The 21,488-nt window shown below is 38.2% G+C and overlaps 1 protein-coding gene across 6 annotated transcripts in view; it reads right to left on the bottom strand.

Annotated features, from left to right (window-relative positions):
* Positions 1–571: 571 nt before the first annotated feature.
* The window catches only part of trappc11 (trafficking protein particle complex subunit 11), a 74,860-nt gene continuing 53,943 nt past the window's right edge, over positions 572–21,488 (bottom strand). For 5 of the 6 annotated variants that reach the window (XM_069940402.1, XM_069940382.1, XM_069940393.1 and 2 more), the window contains 16 exons: positions 20,080–20,225; positions 19,242–19,303; positions 19,020–19,152; positions 16,858–16,988; positions 15,813–15,968; positions 15,029–15,216; positions 13,650–13,798; positions 12,548–12,669; positions 10,655–10,774; positions 9,370–9,435; positions 7,013–7,169; positions 4,711–4,822; positions 4,431–4,522; positions 1,503–1,636; positions 1,175–1,342; positions 572–1,012 (listed from right to left, as the gene is read on the bottom strand). In XM_069940402.1, coding sequence (XP_069796503.1) covers positions 968–1,012; positions 1,175–1,342; positions 1,503–1,636; positions 4,431–4,522; positions 4,711–4,822; positions 7,013–7,169; positions 9,370–9,435; positions 10,655–10,774; positions 12,548–12,669; positions 13,650–13,798; positions 15,029–15,216; positions 15,813–15,968; positions 16,858–16,988; positions 19,020–19,152; positions 19,242–19,303; positions 20,080–20,225 — 1,981 coding nt within the window. In that variant the 3' untranslated portion in view covers positions 572–967. Of the gene's footprint in view, positions 1,013–1,174; positions 1,343–1,502; positions 1,637–4,425; positions 4,523–4,710; positions 4,823–7,012; positions 7,170–9,369; positions 9,436–10,654; positions 10,775–12,547; positions 12,670–13,649; positions 13,799–15,028; positions 15,217–15,812; positions 15,969–16,857; positions 16,989–19,019; positions 19,153–19,241; positions 19,304–20,079; positions 20,226–21,488 lie in introns of those variants that run through there. The other variant, XM_069940421.1, reaches the window with a different exon arrangement.

Raw genomic sequence — 21,488 nt, forward strand, 5'->3', positions numbered from 1 at the left:
AATAAGTATTCAAAGATGGCAATGAATTGAAAATGTGCATTTCTTTAGAAAAAAATAACATAGTTTGTATAATATTCTTTTTTTACTAAAATGTGGGAACCATATTTAAAATGTATGGGTCTGAGTATACACTAACCATTTTTCTTTATCATCTATTTATGTAAAAGGCTCTGTTATTATGAAGAGGTAGGGATAGTTTGGGGAGTTTTTTTTGTAGTGGGGTGGATGGGTGGGGGGAGGGGTATTTTACTAATGATTTTTTATACATATCTTTGTATTTTATATATTATAAAGTGTTTTTTTAAAGAGCGCATTGTTCCTGTAGTGCCCAGGTTAACGATCCTTCCACATGGTGTAAAATCTGGGACGATTCATTCGGATTGTTCAGATGTTATCTTAGTTCTTACAGTTTCAGGATTTTATTTTTTAGGAATTTACTTGTTAATTTTGAAAATATAGTTCTGGATGTTTAAAACCATTTACCTACAGGGAAAGTAAGTACAAATCATATTCTAAAGCACAACATGTAGTTGGTATAGGAATAATTTGATCAAATAATGTGGACACACCATTCACGCATGTACATTATTTACTTAAAGATAAGGAAGCCAATGGAAAATTTACAACAGAATAAAAATAAGTATTGTCAAAGATTAAAGTTAATTTTTCACTGATCTTGAACAATACAAGGCTCAATTATATTATTACATTTTCAAAATAATCCTTGGTTCATTTTCAATCTACATTTGTTTCCAAGAAACTAATTTGAGCAACTTGAAATGTTCACTGTTTACAACTTTTTGTCTACAAGTACAACTTTCAGGGCAGCCAAGAAATATTCAACATCTGTAAATACTGCAGTTCCAATTCAAATGGCCACTTCATTTTCTACATGAATAGATGATGTTTCATACATTTTTTTTGGCAGCAGAAGTTGTACATTTTATTCTTCAAATTAGTTTCTCAGTCATGCAGCTACAACAATTCCTTCATCTGCTTGTCGACCCTGTGGCTAAAATGAAAGCAAAAGCAAAAAAAGTTAAGAATGCACAACCTGAAAAATATAATGGATGACTTTTATTTTTTAAATTAATTAAAGATTCTCTTTCATATTAAATCTTCATTCATAAATTTACTTTGTGTGCTATAGATTAAGTGTTCAATTTCAACATACCTTTACAAAAATGTGTGTGGGAAGAAACCTGCGCAGTAGCTGGTTGGAGACTGCAGGAAACCGGGGCAAGCTTATACTGAGACCTGGGAGCTGTTGGTACCCAGCCATGAGAGGATAGAAGTTGTACAATAACTCTTGTTCAGTGTCTGGAAGAATTCTTAACCGGATCTTAGAAAGAAGCAGAAAAAAAAGTGACAGTTTAAAAGGAATCCACTTTAAAGCAAACAATATTAGAATAATTTGTTTTATCAACAACACACTTCTACACCAGTGCCCTCTCCTTCAATCTTCATCTCACTTAGGTAAAATATATTAGTTATAATTGTACCTGTTTAAGACCAGAAAACATAAATGCATCATTGGGTTCCACAAAAATCTCCACATCCTGCACGAGTTGGGTCCTATTTTGTAACCAATATTTGACTGGTAAAGACTCTCGCACTCTCCCAAACGAAGGAAGATCTTTCAAACAAAAGGGAAAGGTTAGAAACAAGCTTTCAAATTCAAAATGCTAACATTGGAGCAAACCAAACCAAGTTTATGCATAAAACATAATTGGATATTCTGATAATATTTAAATGAATTTTAACCGGAAATCTGAATATCAATAAATTAAGAAACATTTCAAATCTTCATTTAAAATTTTTAAATAACTCCTTCACTTTATACTATTGTCAGGAACAGCTCGGCCCCTTCCAGAAGCCACTGCAGTAAGAGCTTCCAAGTAATCATGCCTGACTCAACTCACGTCTTCTTTGACTCCCTCTACCTCCTGCAGTATTCCTGCAGCAACACTCCCCTTGCAAATCTACCCATCAACAAGTATGTCTTAGTCAGTGAATTCTGAGGCCAAGCCAAGGACTACTCAAATGGCCTTCAGATAGCATGTTGTCAGGAAGCCTTTTTTAAGTCATTCAAATAATCAGCTTAAAATGTATTATACTTTACAATAAATGAAGTCTGAAGCTTCACTTACTACTGAATGAAGGTTAGAAATCTCATTCAAATGAATGTTAATGCACTGGGAGTACCAGCTATGTCTGGTGCAAAACCGAGGGAGCAACTATTTATTACAATCATAAAATCGCTGCCAAGTCCAACAGCAAAGTGGGAGGTCAGATGCACCTGCCACTTCAAAATCTTTTGACTTAGTGTGCAAAGTGCACATAATTGGTGCAAATTTGCACGAAAGCTTTTTATTGAAAAACATCAGAAGTAGCAAAATTATTGGAAAAGATTCTTAAGGATGAAATTTGCTTACATTTGTAAAAGCATGAACTTAATTAGGGCAGAGTGGCTTTGTGCATGGCATGTCATGTCTTCCAAATGAGTTTTTGAGGAGGTGGCAAAGATGACTGATGGGGATTCGGCAGTGGATATTGCCTACATGGACTTTAGTAAAGCATCTGACAAGGTAGGCTGATATAGAAGATTAGAAGATGCATGGGATCCATAGTGATACAAAAATTGGATTAGCCTTAGAAGACCTAGTAGTGGTGACCTAGTGGTGGTGACCTAGGACCTGTGATGTTCTGCAGGAACCAGTGCTCTTGTCTGTAATGTATAAAAATAATATGGATGAAAACAGGTGTTTAATTCAATAAGTTTTCAGCTGACAAAAAAAAATGGCAGAGTTGTGGAGAGTGAGGAAAAGTGTCAAAGGATAATGTAGGATATAAACCATCTGGAAATTTGGGTAGTAAAAAGGCAGATGGAGTTTAATCTGGATGAGTGGGAGATCTGCATTTTGGGAGGTCAAATACTGGAGAAAAGTATACTGTAAATTGGATAGCCCTTGGACACACTGATGTTCAAAGAGTTTTTGGGGGTTCAAGTCTATATCCCCCAAAAATAACAACTCAGGTGGGTAGGGTGGCATGCTTGCTTTCATCAGTTGGGGCACTGAGTAAAAATTGGGGAATCAAGTTGCAGTTTATAATAATTTGGTATGGCCGCATGCAGTTCCAGTTGGCATGAGACAGGATGGAAAAGGAACCTTTGGAAGGGGGTGCAAAGGAGGTTCACCAGGATGTTACTTGGATTTGAGTGTATTAGCTAAAGGACAATGATAAACAAACTAGATTGTTTTCACTTGAGTATCAGAGGCTGAGGTGAGACCTGTTCGAGGTTTATGACATTATGAGAGGCATTAATAGGGTAGACAAAGATTTTTTTGAAAAAAAAAACAATGCAGAAATGTCAAATAATGGAGGCCAAATGTTTGAGGTGAAAGAAAGAACAGCAATTTATTTATTTATTTATTTTTTTAAACAGAGTCATGGGTAGAACTTATTGCCAGAGGAAGTGGTGGAAGCAGATAGGATAGTAATGTTTAAGAGCCATTTAGACAGGCATGGGAACAAGGAAGGAATGGGAGTGGGAGAAATAAAGGCAGCTGGGATGCGTTTAATTTGGAATCCTTGTTAGCACACACATGGTGGGCTGTTACTGATCTGTACTATGACATTTTAATAGTAATTATAGGCGACACTTTCCAAGTTCTAGTATTTCCTAATTTCAAATCGTGTCATCTTCATACATGGGGATGAAATTGAATTACTATCTTATTAATCTAATAAGCCAAACTTTGTAGATGCAGCTTTATGTGGCTTTAATTCATTGATAAAATGGATAAACATCTTGCATAACTTTGCATTAAAATTTTCCTAATGATGAATAAACAAGGCATTTAAAGCTATAATGATATTTAACTTTAAAGAGATATACAAGAATAAGATGAAGAAAATTATCCCGAGGCCACATGTCCTTCATAGTTTGTGCGCAGATATTAAGACATATTAGGTCACGGTCACTATGGTAACACTACAAACAATTATCTTAAAGAGCGACATATTAGGTCACAGTCACTATGGTAACACTACAAACAATTATCTTAAAGAGCGACATATTAGGTCACGGTCACTATGGTAACACTACAAACAATTATCTTAAAGAGCGACATATTAGGTCATGGTCACTATGGTAACACTACAAACAATTATCTTTTTTAAAGAGCCAAACACAAAATTAACTAAGAATCAAAAACACATGGTTTTAACCTTTACGGTAATGACTTATGAAATGGCATGTACTGCAGATGTTAACCCCTTCAATAATGCATTCATGCTTGCTTCTACCTTTGGAAATGGTACTCACTTTTAAAATTAGTCCCATTGGAGACATCAGTTTTGGTATCGTTCCTGCATTCTACTTTCAACTTAAAAGCATAATGTTACAAATGCAAAACTCACTTCACCTGCATGAACATAGAGTGGAATTTCCTCCACAATCACATGTGGCATTGTAATCACCGTGTTGACAACAGGTACACTTTTAGCAGCCGAGGTCCTATCAAAATAACAAAGGTACATCAGCAATTGTTTAGGAATGGAAGTGTTGTATTTTGATTTGCAACTTACCAAGAGCAATACAGCATTCTCATTATCAAGCTACAGAAAGAGTTCAGCATCAATATTTAAACAAATTTACATATTTGTCCTAAAAGCTTTTGCCTTCATAATTGGAATATACTTTGCCTTTTCCAGGAGATGATATAATGACCAGAAGCAACTCCACTCTGATTGGTCGGTGCTGGTGGACACTGCAGGCAGAAGCACTCACTGGCACTTTCTCCCGTCTGTAAAATGACTGCACAAGTAAAGTTGATTTAAATGAAAAGCAATGTATCAAAACGTGAAATCATAGCTACATTTTTAAAATTTCCATTGTCCATTAGAACTCAGAACAGGCCCTACTGTTCACTATGCTAAAGGGTAACTCTGCTACTTTCATATGATACATGCTTCCATTGAAAAGCCTCTTATCTGCTTCCACCACTACTCTTGGCAGCCTATTTCAGGAACCTACCACTCTGAAAAAATCTTGCATTACACATCTCCTTTAACCCACTCCCCCACCCCCCCCCCCCCCCCCCCACCCCCTTAAATGCATATTCTGAAGAATGTGCCATTTTAACCCTGGGAAAAAGTATTCTGATCATCTACCTTATTAATGCCTCTCTTAATTTTATAAACTTTTATCAGGCTCTAACAAGGCAGAGAAAATTTAATTTTGTCCAACTTCTGCAGATAGCTCATACCCTTCATGGCGACATCCTGGTAAATCTTTTCTGAACCTTTTCCGAAGCATCCACATTCTTTATCATGTAATGCGGCAACTGGAATTGCACACAAGTACAGCCGAACCAAATTTTTATACAGCTGCAACACAACTTCCTTATGTTTATACACAAGCTCAACTCTAAATAAAAGGTCTCTGGTTGCACAAGTAGCCCTTTCATAATAACCAATATTTAACCAAAATCCATTTACCTCCCCCTTTCCTTCAGTTCCAAAAGTGTGCTATGATTTCCAAAGTGCGTGAGACAATTATTTTAATCGACATTAGTACTTGAATTCATGTTCTCCCTTTGTTGATTTCCATATATCAATAATTCCAGCAGAAGTTGCTGGGTAGTAGATCATGTAGCATCCTTGTCTCAAAGACAAAATGTGGATTCAAGTCCCATGGCCGAAAGGTGATCTTAAAATTCTAAAGTAATATTTCTACATAACACTGATGAGTTCTGCATCAGTAGACATTCCAAGATGCAATGGTAAACCATGGATTTCTCTAAGGTCTCAATTGAAGACAAAATTCCACAACACTATTTCAAAGAAAAACTGAGACATATCCCACATTATAATTTTAAATGTATGCAATCAAGCAGGTGATCTGGTTTTTATAACTTTGTTGTTTGTACGAGATGAATGTACAAACTCCTTACAGCGCCAGCAACTTGGGTTCAAATCCTCTGCTGCAAGGAGCATGCACGTTCTCTCTGTGACCAAGTGGTTTTCCTATGGGTGCTCTGGTTTCCTCCCGTGTTCTAAAGATGTACGGGTTCGCAAGTTCATTGGGCAGCACAGACTCATGGACTGGAAGGGCCTGTTACTAAGCAGCACCTCAAAATTTAAAATGGTACAATTAATGCAGAAATTTGTGCTCTTACATTGGCAGTGCCCCTGGTTCAAATCCGCTGTTGTATGGAGTTGTATTCTCTCCTTAACTGCTGTACGGAGTTTGTATGTTCTACCCTTGTCTGCGTGAGTTTCCTCAGAGATCATTTCCTCCCATATTCCAAAGACATACAGGATTGGTAGGCTGATTGGTAACATGGATGTATTTAAGGCAGCATGCCTGGCTTGTGGGCCAGAAAGGCCTGTTCCTGTGCTATACCTCCAAATTTTAAAATTAGAAATGAAAATGTTGAAGTTCAGTTTTCTATGATACACAGCAATTGCCCTTCTAAAAGGTTTAATGCAAATGCCCTTGTTAGGAAGATTGAATTCCACAAGACTAGCAGTGTTCGGATTCAATCTGAAACTGTTTATTCTCTTAGGAAAATAGAGTTGCTGAAACTTTTAATTCTGCTCTGAGACTTTTTACTGGTAAAGTTTTGTTGTGATCATTGGTAAAAAGAAATAGTTCAAGCAATCATCTAAATGAAGGCAGATGGCAATCATCAACAACTTTGTAAGGGACATAAAGATTTGTGCAAGTGCAAGGACCTGGGGGGGGGGGGGGGGGGGGGGGGGAGGAACATCATAATGCACCCAAACCTGGAGGCAATTCAAAAATTCACTTACAACTAGCAGATGTTTTGTAACATGAATAAATACAACACAATAACATGAAGATAGACAGAATCTGCTGAGACAATGGGCAGGGTTTAGCAGCATTGCTCCAAGAGGTCCTTCATCTTAACCTGGGGGTGTTTGGGTGAGGAAGGCACTTCATAACCACAGGAGTATCATCTAAAAGCACCTCCCTTTGTACCTTGTGCCAACTGAGAGTCCATCTGGTCCACTGCTGTCATGGAGGGTGCAAGTTCTAGCTTACTGGTTTCAATGGTGAGGGCCCATGGAGATGCACTCAGGATGTCCATCATCAAAAGGAATGGAATATCTGCAAACACTCGATCCATGTGTTCAAACTGCAAAATAGACATCCAATCAAAAGAAAGATTTGCATTTGTAGTGCACAAAAGTGCTGGAGAAATTCAGCAGGTCGCCCAGCATCCACGGCAAGCAACAAGCAGTAAGCAGTCAATGTTTCAGGCCTGAGCCCTTTTTCAAATGTGCCAAAAATCAGGCAGACATCCAAAGATGAAGGTGGAGAGCCACAGACTAACAAGTGATAAGTGGATACTGGTAGGAGGGAGAAGAAAATAAAGACGCTGAGGGGACATGGAGAAGGGGCAGAGGGCTGAGAACAGTGCTTTCTCATAGGAGGACGGAAGGGGCTGGGGAGCTAAATGGAGTCAGAGGAATGAGGGAAAGTAATATAATTAGGGTTTATGAAAATTGGAGAAGTCGATATTGTTGCATTTGTTTGGACACTTCCAAGACAGAGTGCAATGTGTTCTTCCTCCAATTTACACAAGGCCATGGACAGGCATGTCCGTGTGGCAATGGGGTGTGGAAATGAAGTGGCTGGCCACAGGGAGACCCTTGCTTTTATTTTTTAAATATTTTATTTATGATCATTGCTGTTGAGATGGAGAGAATGAAGCTACTCAACGAAGTGATCCTCTAATCTGTGTCCAGTCTCCTCGACGTAGAGAAGGCCGCATTGGGAGTGTTACAGATTCACAGGTAAAGTGTTGCTTCATTTGGAAGGACTGTTTGGGGCCTTGAATGGTGGTAAGGGAGATGGTATTGGTCCAAGTGCAAAGATTTGCATTTTTTTTTTTAAACAGTTAACAGTAAAGATACATTGTGAAACAATTGGTGAATTACAGTTCTATAACCACAATACAAGAAATTACTTGCCTGTTGTTTCAAAGGGAATACAAGTAGTCCTCAACCTATGATTGGGGTTACATTCCAACCCTCCCATCATTCATTGGGGAAAATAAATTGCACATCGAAAAAGGGCAGTGGGATCAGCGCGAGGACCGACCACAGGGTTGCCAGGAGAGAGCGGGGTCATGGAATCAGTATGGGGACTGATACAGCGCTGCCGGGAGACAGTGAAAATTTGAAGTACAATATGGTTTCGAACCATCATAACTTTGAAAAATCGCAAATCAGACAATCTTAAATCGGGACTATCTGTAATCTGAACAACCCTGAAAGTGTATAAAACAGCAATTATTGGTTATCCTAATGTAGAATTTGACATCAGATCTATAAAGAATGTTCAGTTTTCATACCTAGTCACCTAAAAATGTTGATACATCTATACATTTACTATTTTTGCATCCACAGATTTGAGGACAAGGATTTTAACTGGCCTACTTCAGACACTGGAGGATGCTTACCACTAATGGAGAAAAGGGGAAATATATTGAAGGTTAAAAATAGGCTCTTCAGATTATAAGACTGTAAGGTCTATTATGTAATCATTCTGAAAAGTTTCCTTTTGCCAATACTATATGTGATAATGAGCAACTGAGTTATTCCTTTATGGGCCTTGCAGACTAATTTTGAAAGACTATTACCTGGATGAGGTCCTAAAGCATTTGTAGCAATGAGCAAGCCAGTCATTTCAAGAGCAATGACGTGTCATGCACATGCCAAAAATGCAGCAACATTTGCCACATGGTGAAATAATCAGATCAGAACATTCCAGTAAATAAACATAGGTCATTTCTTTTACAATAAGCTTTGGTTGATCGGTTGACTCTCAAGTCACTTGTTGTGACACAGATCGATATTTCTATCTAGTGGCACGAGCTGAGTAAAAATGCACTTGTGTTATATTCTTTCACTACACGAGGCTGAGAATAATTTCTGACTGCCAAAAGTAATAAAGTTACACAACTGTTTATAAATGATGCATGTATTTTATGGACATTGTGAAGCATTTCCCTTCAAGAAATTAGATGAACAGAAACAGACTGTTTCAAAAATTCAAGAGAGAAGGAATAGGATTTCGCAGACGGGTATAGTTTAGGCATTAAAAGTCTGAAAGATCTTTTAATTCAAGGTGAGGGGGTTGGAGGGTTATTGGCAGAGAGTGGAAGGTTTGAGCTAGTGGAGTTGTTCTAGTGAACCGGAGTGGACTCGAAAGGCCGACATGGCCTGTTTCCGCTCCGTAAATGGTTATATGGTTATGAGATAAGCAGATCCCTTCAAAAGTGATTTAAACCACTTTCATTTTAACAACAAAAAAAACATTGATACACTTACTTTTGTGGAAACAAATTTTGTCGTAACATCAAATGGGACAACTGTTTCAATCGTGATGGTCTCATCCTAAAAGGGAAAAGATTTTTAAAACCATTTCATCTCTATTACCAGTTATGAAATAGACTTAGAATTGTAGAATTTTAGAAGACAGGAAGCCATTTAGCTCAACAAGCTTGTGACAGCTCTTTGAAAGAGCAGTTGAATTTAGATAGATCTATACCCAAGCTTTTTCACGGTAAGACTACAAGGTAGTGTTCAAGTACATGTCCAATTGCCTTTATTACCTGAAGCAGAATTCCTAAAAAGATCATAAGCCCAAAGATTTTCTTTTGAACTCATTTCCTAAAATATTTCAGGAATATGAAAATCAAAATTATATGTCACATTTCAAAGTGCTAAAATAGTGTATGAAATGTTATACCTCCTGACAATAATAAATCTGTCTCCTTTGCTCCAGTGAGATGATATAACTTAATTTGTCCAATCTCTTCTTATAACTACGTCGTGGTGAATCTCTTTCACACTCTATTGCTACCACATTCATCCAATAGTGTAGCAACCTGAACCAGACACAATATTCAAGGTGCACCAAGAACAAAACTTCCCAACTCTTCCACAACATTGCTTATAGAACATCCAATTAAACATACTGACCAATCTAAATATTGGATTAGGATATAATTCACACTAAAATGCTGCACTGAACTCTATTCCTATGGGACAGCCAACCTCTCCTGGGCTACTCATTAACTGTCCAGCTACACTTTCCTAGCTTTCTGGTAGTAGCAGTTTTGTATTTTCAGACACCAACTTGCAACCTTCAATATTATAAGCAGAGATACAAAGAAAGAAGAAATTAACGGGGCCATCTACAACCCGCGTTTGTTGCCAGTAATATACTTTCAAAAGATAGTCATTGTTACATTAAAGGGAATGAGGATATAGATTTGTGCACTGTGTGTCACTAACAGCAATGACAATGTACAGACAAGGCATTTTTTAATTGGTAAAATGAAATTGTAATGTTTTGTAACATTAATTTAATATTGTAGAGGATAATGGCAAGAACAACTTGCATTTCTTCACTCAAAGAGGAACTTTTAACTTGTGAGTAGTGTGAGACTTAAATTCATGCCCTAGGACAAGATCAGAATGGCACTTCTGCTAGTATATTAACAATTTACTGTGCTTAAACCTAACTACAATAAAGATAATAGAATAACATAAAACAGAAGAAAAGCCAATGCAACAAAAACTTCAGGAAGTTTAAAAAAGAACCACTGACCTTATGACATTTGCAAATGATTTCCTTGCCTTCAACAACAGCAGTAACAACATAAGATACATGAACCAAAAATATTCTTGTTCCAATCTGTCCACATCTGATGTAAAGAGGCTTCTCCACCTTTGAAAGATTTAAATTAGTTTAAGATTAAATATCAGTGTTATTAAAGGTCATCCACAGAAAAACAATGAAGTTAATGACTCTAATTTAAAACATTTGCCTGAAAAACAATTTGTTGACAAATTGGGTGACAGCTTGAATATTCCATTAGCTTTTTGTCGACACAGCTTCATCATACTTCGTGTATTCAAGGAAATAATCAAAACAGATCCACTAAAGCCTTAACTCCATTTTCTACTTGTGTTGGAGACCTTTTAATTTTCATCAACTTTTAATGAGCTTTTCATTAACAAAATCAATTATTTCAGGATCTTTTTCTTTTCTTTCTTTCTTTGGCTTGGCTTCGCGGACGAAGATTTATGGAGGGGTAAAGTCCACGTCAGCTGCAGGCTCGTTTGTGGCTGACAAGTCCGATGCGGGCCAGGCAGACACGGTTGCAGCGGTTGCAAGGGGAAATTGGTGGGTTGGGGTTGGGTGTTGGGTTTTTCCTCCTTTGTCTTTTGACAGTGAGGTGGGCTCTGCGGTCTTCTTCAAAGGAGGTTGCTGCCCACCGAACTGTGAGGCGCCAAGATGCACGGTTTGAGGCGATATCAGCCCACTGGCAGTGGTCAATGTGGCAGGCACCAAGAGCTTTCTTTAGGCAGTCCTTGTACCTCTTCTTTGGTGCACCTCTGTCTTGGTGGCCAGTGGAGAGCTTGCCATATAACACGATCTTGGGAAGGCGATGGTCATAAATAAATACATAAACCCCTCACAAGTATCTCAGGGTACAAGGTTTTCTACAATATTTAAATGGATAATCTTCTGGAGGTAGTGGGAAAATTACATACTTTTTAAACAACATGTTCGGCTCATTTGCTTATTTATTTTGACACAGTTCAAGAAGAAACAGGGCTGATAGAATTTTTCTCCTGGTAGAGAAACCCCATCTGTTCCATTTTCCTTTCAACTCGTGTCCACAAGTTAATCAAGTCTGCAGATGCTGGAGAACTGGAACAATACACCAAAGTATGTGTGATGAAGGGCTCAACCCTGAAGCTTTCCACGGATGTTGCATGACCTGCTGAGATCCTTTACCATTTTTATATACACCTCCGCAAGTTTTTCTTTGGTTCTTTGCCATTTACCAGCCCTAGCATCAATTTACAGTAGCCAATTAACCCACCAACACGTTGGTGCTCATCAAAGAAGACATGAAAGCAGTCACCCAAATTTAAAACATCCAGCAAAAGCTGAAGAAATATTCAGATATTTAAAAAAAGAACTTGCTAAATGGCATGGTCAAAAGAGTACAAGAAACAAGTAAACAAAAAAAAGATTGCCAAACTCATAAGCATTCACTGATAATATCCAAAAAAGTCTGTGCAAATGGATGCAAACTGGGATGGACAGAATGTTCACTTGTTCAACATCCAAACGCTTATCATTCTAAAGTTTCCAATTTATTGTTTCCCTGCTTATAAATGTATTGTGCACACATGATGAATGCTGAACAGAACAAACCTTACAAAGCAATAGGATCACCTCAAAGGAAAAATGGGTGGGCTGGAAGAATTGCAGAATACAGTGAACATGAGAAAGCATCCAGATAAACAACACATCACAGTGGCATTGGCCAGTGCACTCTTGTATGACTGAGTTGCTTTAAGACTCTTTCGCTTCTTGATTTTTATTAAATTTCACAGTCTAGCATACCTAACTCAGAGATCACTCAGTTATTGCACTCTCTCTTTACAACTACTCTAATTTCTGTTTCACGTTGAGCAGGTTTACCTTTCCACCTGGGAGTAAGTCTCCAATAGATATATCAGGAAGCAGAGCAGGGCAAGAATCATCACACATCTCAGTACCATCAAGACTTATATGAGTTGTCTGAGTGAGGTTGGCATCCTGGCCTGAAAATGATACAAACAAAAAGCCATTTTCATTATTGGCTTACAGAAATCTGACAAGGTTCACCATAGCAAACAGCCCTTTCAGACAAAAAAAAATGAAATCATGAACTCAAACGGACCATTTTTAATCAGTGTAGCCGAAAGCTACTTTTGCTTCCTGCTTTGTTAATACACTCGTGGAAGTGGGAAGACAGAAGGCAAGGAGAACGAGAGGTTTCAGATCCTAGCGGGACACTTCAATTCAGGGAAATATGCACAACTCACAAACACAAGAAAATTAGTTGGATGTGATGTAGATATTTGAGAATGCATCAGAAAAAGACTGTCAAATCCAGTATCTAATTTATAGATGCCTGTGTTGGAAGGGCTAAGAGTTTTTTTAATTGTCTGGATTTTGAAGTGATTTGTTTCAACATATTGATTTTTTTCATTTTATTTATGATTTTCCTAACTTAAACTCAAACATTTATTAACATTATCAAGGTTAATGTTAACAGTATCAGCACTGAATACAATTTACAATGATCAAGTCTATACAAAGTTTTCTGCAGAGTTCAAGCTCTTTCTGGCCCCCTCCCTCCCCCTACATCCTCTACATTAACTGTGAACCTCATAACATTTCCCAACTTGGACCATTTTGGTTTATCTGCTGTTGACTCTCTTGACTGCACTTCCAAATGCATCATTCATAAATGCCTACAATTCTCTGATTAACTGACTGTACTGCGTATGTATCGTTTGTCTGTATATGTATTATGTCTGGTTGTATTTGCATGCTTTTGCACCGAGGACCAGAAAACATCAGACTATCCTTGCACAATCAGATGATAATAAACTTGAACTTACAATAAGTCCAGGTCCCTGGCTCCCTCATTGCAAAATAAATTTTGCATACCAACACTGCTGTAAAGTGTCGGATATTTTACGATATATTAAAAAAAATAAAAGCCATGTTTCATTGTATACTCAGAGATTCCTACCTGGTTTTAAACCTGCTGTGAGCTTCATATCCTTTGCAGTGGTTACCTCTTCAGACAGTACAGTAATGGCTAAGCAATACATTTCATTGGTCAATGTAGGTGGTTCATGGCGCAGCTGTACCAATAATCTTGGAACTCGAGAAATCACCCTTCAGTTACAAAAGAGAAAAAATGTGAAAATTAAAACTTCAAAGCAATAGTTCAAAAACACAGATCAGAGAGATAACTAGTTTACCTACAAATGACATGGTGCAAAATTTCTGCAAGGGAACTTATCTAATTTAACTAGACAAAATATAAGAAACCCATTACTCTCCCCTCCACCCCCAAAATATTTAGGAAATAGAGAGAATTCACAACTGCACAGCTGAACTGGACAAATCATCACTGTTCCGCCAGAGAAATAATTCATCTCCTACCCCCCCTCCAAAAAAAATGTTCACATCTACTGCTGTGATTGGACAGAGTTAAGATACATGAGATATGTAGTGATATTAATATATTTTCCACACAGGTAGCAACTGAATCAAATGGCAAAAAAAAAAAAAGTTTTGTCATTCTAACACTCCAAGTCGATTTTTTCTGGGGCAGAGATGCTGAAACATTTCGTTTTCTGGGCCGTTTTTGGGTGCAGGGGCAAAATTCTGGCCGTGCTTACAAGGCACACAAGGACGCGGAAGCAGGTTTGAATAAACACGCTCAAATGCTGCCTCATGACCAAGAGGTTTGAAATACAAGGACATGCAGATGCATTGCAATTTATCTCGTCCTACACCATCAAGAAAAAATAAAACACTCACTTTCCTTGAGCAAATATAACATTAATTCTCTATTTAAGAATGATAATGAAATAAGGATGCAATTGCAGATTAGTCTACGTGCTCTTTTGTTGTGACATGGTAATGATAGGTGTTGCTGGTACTGTTCATTCGGATAATCAGACCAATCCTTTCTCTGCAACTGCAGGTGGTGGGCTGCTGGTGACTTGAGACGAGGAGGCCACACAGGCTGCAGGCTGCTGGAGTCTGGCTTGAGATTACCAGAACCGGGATACAAGAGGTCAGGAGAGATTCCTGATAAGGTTTCCTGATTGTGTCGGAGGTCCGGATCTGAAGCTCGGGTTGTCGATGGTTTGAACTAAAGCCTGCATGGCTGTGTGAACAATGGGAGTGCTGGAGGTGAATCTATGGGCACTCAGTGATTCTGGGGGGCAGGGAGAGGGGAAGAGACTCTCTTTTGGTTCTCTTTCTCTGACTGTAAGGGAGGCGGCAGGCAATTTCTGCTGATGGTGAATCTTTGTCTGCCTGCGGCCAGACTAAATTAAATTTTGTGTAATATTACACCTGTTTTATTACATGACAAAAGAATCTTATACTCACATGGTGCTTGCCTGTATTGTAACACTGTCCCAGCATACTTCATTTTCTGGCAATTTTGGTCGTCGTTTAAAGGATCGACTGGCTTGCAAGGACTCCTGGCATGATGCTGCATCACCTCCACCACCCCTCCAGTTAAGTATCACACACCTGCCAGTGTCAGAACCGAGCACGAGATCTACAGATGTAATCTAAGCAGAATGGACAAATAAACTCTTTAATTCTTTATTACAACTCATCAGCAAACTAGCTACTTTTATGAGTTGTGGTATTATTTGCAGCAAAAAATAAAGCAATCTTGGAATATATGAAATGATAAAACTATTACGATTAAACATAAGCCAGTCTAACAGCACATTGCATTCATTTTTTATTTACCAAGGGTGAAAGATTCTTCAAAAACTTAGAATTAGCTGCAACCTACAATCTCATCCTATACTTTAGTACAGGCCGTCCCTGGATTACGGACGTCTGACTTATGGACAAATCGTACTTATGAATGGACTACGCCAGGTTCAACGGTTCATTGGCTCAAGGAACTATTTTAAGTCTGATCGTAGTTATTTACCCTGGTAATCATGCCTCCAAACTATAAATCCGATGAAAGAAAAGCTCTGTACAAATCTCCATGGATGCCTACTTCAAAATATTTGACTAGCTGACGCTAAATAAGAACTGTATGTACCTGTTCTGACTTACGTACCTACAAATATGACTTAAAGACAGACTTAGGAACAGATCCCTGTATTTAAAAAAAGTTTTGAAACCTTCTGCATAAAAATATTACCTCCACTTTCTTTCCAACATCTTCAGTCCTAGCCACGAATTTGAACGCATACTGCCTGGTTTTACCAGGAACTAAACACGTGGTGCCCTGGGATGAGGCTTCCAAAATGTCAGATGTTTGATAGGTTTCCTCTACCACACAATACTGGTTGTAATCCTTAAAGTAAAGAGAATAAATGTCAATAACAAAACAAAGGGATACTAAAATTAGGTCTACTCTGACATTCAACGGCAAGTGGGCAGGCACGTTTTGGTCAGCTGCACAACACTGAAATCCATGATTAAGGGTTTCTCTCCAAGAATGCAGAGAGGGTTGAATTTTAGGACATTAATCCACTCTGCTACATAACCATATCCAGCAAAACAAAATGATGGAAGCACTCAGCAGCATCAGTGCAGAGAGAAAAAAAAAGTTGACACCTGAGGTCAAGGATTCTTCATGAGTGCTTTGTCTTGCAGAGAGGACAGGGAGCAGAGTACAAAGGGGACATCCTTGATAGGATGCAGTCAAAAATTACCAATAAAATAATTACTTGAGAGAAAAAGGCGACTTCCAGCCTTCCAGACTTGATGGATTTTTGCTCCAGGAATGGTTGCAACCGGAGTGAGTCCCAAGTCATATTGGTAATTTCAAGGTCTGCTCCTGCCACTCAATCCAGATTACTCTTGTTCTTTTCTTACTGAAGCCTAGGCTTTGCAAGTGATGAGATTCAAATGAAAATCTGGATCAGTTTTCTTTTCGTGTAAAGGACATCAAAAGATATATATGGATCCCTGGAAATGGGCCATTTAGGACTGAGGTGGAGAATTTTTATTTTATTTTTACATAGTTCTATATCCCAGAAAGCTTCTCAGTTTTGAAGATTTTAAGAGCAGGTAGCAATATATATTCAATCACTGAAATTTAACTCATGTAGGAAAATAGAAGAGGTGGTCAGTCATCTTAATTAATAACAGAACTAACATTCCACAGATCACCCACTGAGCCAAGCAAACACTAGGACATAAATCCCTCCTTCATGCCCTTACTTTAGAATGCATCTTACCTGGTTGTTAAAACAGACACAGAGTTTTGAAAATCGGAATGGATGAGGGGAATCAGCTCGCAAATATACACGAAGTTGTACAGGATCGTCGATATGGAAACTTGGAGCCAAGAAGCGAGCCTTACATTCAACTTTATAGAAGCAAAAGAGAGTAGAAAGTATGAAATCGAAATATTTTATGTTTAGTAATATCCAAAATTCTCTCTGGCTTCTCAGTGTCAGGATGGTCTTACAAAAACACAAAACAATTGCACAAAATGAACCTTATCCTTTCTATTTCTTTTAAAGATGACACAACACAAACTTCACACATTTAAGAAAGCAACCTCTATCCTCAAGGACACCCACCACCCTGGCCATGCCCTCTTCACTCTGCTACCATCAGCAAATAGGTACAGGAACCTAAAGATGAGCACTCAGCGGTACAAGAATAGCTTCTTCCCTGCTGCCATCAGATTCATGAATGATAAATGAATCAGACACTGCCTTTGACGTTTCGTGTACTGTTTTTATTTATTTTTCTAAGGTGGTTTACGCGAATGTTTACACTGTGACGCAGCAGCAAAACAACAAATTTTGTGACTTGTTCATGACAATAAATTCTGATTCTGAGATGTGCTAAAGTTTGAGAGGGTCAAACGAGATTCTGGGAATGAAGGGCTTATCATATGAAGAGTGTTTGACACCTTTGGTCTGTATTACTTGTAATTTTGGAGAATGGGGTGGGGGGGGAAGAAATCTCATTGAAACATTTCAAATGTTCACATGGACAGTGTAGATGTGGAAAGGTTGTTTCCATGGTTGGAGAGTCTAGGACAAAAGGCTAAAACTTCAGGATTTAAGGTCATCCATTTAGAACAGAGATATGGAAGAATTTATTTAGCCAGAGGGTGGTACATCTGTGGAACTAGTTAACACAGTTGGTTATGGAGGCCAAGTCATTGGGTGTATTTAAGGCAGAGTTTGATAGATTCCTGATTAGCTAGGGCATCAAAAGTTATGGGGAGAAGGCCAGGCAGTGGGTCAGAGTGAGAAAATGCATCAGCTCATGATTAAATGGTGGGGCAGACTTGATGGACTGAATTTCTGTTGCTACATCTTTTGAATTGTGTACCCTATCATACAATTTCATGCGATTATTGTAGTAACCCTGAAATGTTAGAAGCCAATCACTTGATTCAAAATTAATTGGATTAATCAAATATAACATTAACAAAGATGGTTGTTTCAAAGCAGAATTTTCAAAAGAGTTGTTGGATACTTGTGTCCAATTTTGTTTCTCCCCAATCCATTCAGAAGGTAACATACAAGAGCTACAGGTTAAAACCCAGAATTGCCAAGATTATTTGTAGCCTGGGGAACTTCAGCAATTGGTATCTTGATTGGAGTTCAGTGACTTGAACTCTAAAATCTTTGCATTTGAACCAAAAGTTGGTTCAGTGACTTGAGCTCTAAAATCTTTGCATTTGAACCAAAAGTTGGTTAACACCAGGAAATAAATTGTTTCACAGATCCAGGGTGAAAGACAGTAACTGGAAGATATTGCAAGGATCAGTGCTCATTCAGTCCGAGTCCTCTTGAAGTCCCGCTTTGTTCAATGTCATTAGCAAATTTTGATACACCACCCTCTTCTCTCACCCAATTCATTGATATACATTATGATACATCTCACTGAAACTTGAGAATTTTGAGATGAACTGGATTCAGAGAAGGATGTTCCCACTTGCTGACATTCAGAATTGAGATGATAAAAATTTCTTCAGCAAGGATGAACCTATGAAATTTGCAAACACTGAGGGCTGCATATATCTAGATATGTAAATTTATAAACAAGGGGCATCGAGGCAAACACTGAGGGCTGCATATATCTAGATATGTAAATTTGTAAACCAAAAGGGGGCATTTAGGCAAACACTGAGGGCTGCATATATCTAGATATGTAAATTTGTAAACAAGGGACATTGAGGCAAACACTGAGGGCTGCATTTATCTAGATATGTAAATTTGTAAACCAAAAAGGGGCATTGAGGCAGAACTGTTATGATCTTTTTGAACGGAAAAAAACGGGAGGTTGAATGTCCCTACTCATCCTTTCTATGTTAAAAAGGTTTCTACTGAATGAACCATTGAAATACATTTTTTTTTAAAAACACAAAACTTACCAAACGGCACGTAATCTTGCATTTCAATGGTAAATGCACTACTTCCAGCGAAAGAGATACGATCTGCCCATATTTTCTGAGCACCTTTCACGGCTTTGGAATCACAGTCGGGCTCTGGATCTGGACTTTCGTTCTATGTTCATGAAGAAAATAATCACTGCAATTTCATTTCATTCTTGCTTTGAAGAGATCTTATAAAAAGCTGATGCCAAAAGTACAAACCATCAACACTTTGATCAGGTTCTTTTCTACACGAGATTTCTGCTCCTTCTTTAGTGTGGATGCTGTCTTATCAGTAAAGGATCATCTCAGAAACAATAACCCTTACTTATAATTGGGAGCACGGGGAAAGAGCTTTCACGATACAGACAATTTAGCAGAAGAAATCTCGCAAAGCAGACAGGATCCCGCAAGTGGCCTCATAAGCCAATTAAGAAAGTTAGAAAAAATAAAAAGATTTCTCCTGATTGTTATTCTGTAGTCTCTCGTTAGAGGTTAACTTATTATAATAATCTCTGCTCAGACATGACAGCCAAGATGATGGATCAAAGGGCTACTGGTAACCACAGAACTGGAGCCCAACAAAATTATCTGCCCACGAGAGCAAAGATAGAATTATGGGGGAAAGCCCCAAACAAAATATTTAAGTGTGCTAAAATAAATTTAGTGTTTCACTTGATTTTAAAATAAACAAAAACAAACATTTCTGCAAAAGCACAGGACAAATCCTGAAAAAACAAATCGGTCTAGGTCAGGCAAGAGCTTGATGAAGTAAAAAGAAGGCTCCACGTCAGTTGGGGTCAACATTAAGATGGAAAAAGACCATCAGCTTGAGAGCTTTTGTCAAATCTGAATTATCAGTCTGGAAGACTGCAATGACTTCTGTTTCTCTTAACTAACCTTCATTGCATAATCAATGATATATTAGAGATTAAAAGTCATGCGGTTACAAAAACTAATGAAAAAATACCGAACACATGAATACTGCAACACTTAAATATTTTAACAACTCAGAAACCTGCTGACAGCAAATTATCTCCTTTTGCAACAGCAAGGATACACCTTCCAAGTAGTTCCAGAGAGTAGGTGATGTAATCTTTGATTTGACCCATCAGGTAAGCGCACTTGAGAGCGGTACTCAAGATGAAGGTCAGCAGATTCCACCAGCGCTCGGTGCGGTAATCGCACATGACGTAATCCAACAACCTATTTGAGATGGGTGGGGCAACACAATATATGGAATTATTACAGCACTGTGGCTTTAGAGAAGGGAACATGAACTATTATCCTGTGTTATTTAGAGTAAGATTAAATTTAGAAGAGCAGAAGCCAATACATTATGAAACTGAGAATTCAATCACAGAGTTGGGTTAATCGGAAACATAGGTATAGCTGGGCAGCACAGGCTGGAAGAGCTTGTTACCGTGCTGTATCACTTGTGACTAGTGCCTCATGGATTAATCATTGTTGTTTAGAAAAGCTTTCAAAACTTAGCAGGATATGGTTCAGCTAGAAAAATGGGCTATAAAATGGCAGATGGAATTTAATGAGAACAAGTACGAGGTGTTGCAGTTTGCGAGGACAGACCAAGGTAAGACCTTCACGGTAAATGGTAGAGAATTGCAGAATGGGGTAGAACGGAGGGATTTAGGAATACAGATGCACAATTCCTTGAAAATGGTGTTATAAAGAGCTTTAGCCTTCATAAATCAGAGAATTGGGTTTATGTTGAAATGTTATGGCAAAGTTGTACAAGACATGGTGAGGCCTAATTTGGAGCATGGTCTGCACTTTTAGTTACCTGCCCACAGGAAAGCTATCAATAAGATTGAGAGAGTGCAAAATAAATTACAAGGTTGTTTCCAGAACTTGAGGAGCTGAGTTCTAAGGAAAGTTATCAATAAGATTGAGAGAGTGCAGAAAAACATTACAAGGATGTTTCTGGAAATTGAGGAGCTGTGTTCTAGGGAATGGTTGAATAAGTTAGGACTTTATTCCTTGGAGAGTCAGAGAATCAGGGCAGATTTGATGGAGGTATACAAAATCATTAGGGGTATAAACAGGATAAATGCAAACATGTTTTTTTTATTCTGAGATTGGGTGAGACAAGAACTAGAGGAAATGGGTTAAAGATGAAAGGTGAAATATTTAAAGGAACTATTAGGAGGAACTACTTAAAAGTGTGGCAAGGCTGTGGAACAAGTTGCCAGCTTGTGGACGTGGGCTCGATTTCAACACTCGAAAGAAGATTGGGCAGGTACATGGATGGAAGGAGTATGGAGGGCTATGGCCTGGGTGCAGGTCGATGAGACATATTCAACATAGACTAGATGGGGCAAAGATCCTGTTTTTGTGCTGGTTGTATGAATAGATAACATGTTGAAAGATCGTATTTGCCGTTTGTGAAAATGATGACTGCAACATAACATTTTCTAAAACAAATTGTAGAAAAAGCATATTCTATTTAAG

Source organism: Narcine bancroftii, chromosome 1 (assembly GCF_036971445.1).
Source record: "Narcine bancroftii isolate sNarBan1 chromosome 1, sNarBan1.hap1, whole genome shotgun sequence".
Taxonomy (NCBI): Eukaryota; Metazoa; Chordata; class Chondrichthyes; order Torpediniformes; family Narcinidae; genus Narcine; species Narcine bancroftii.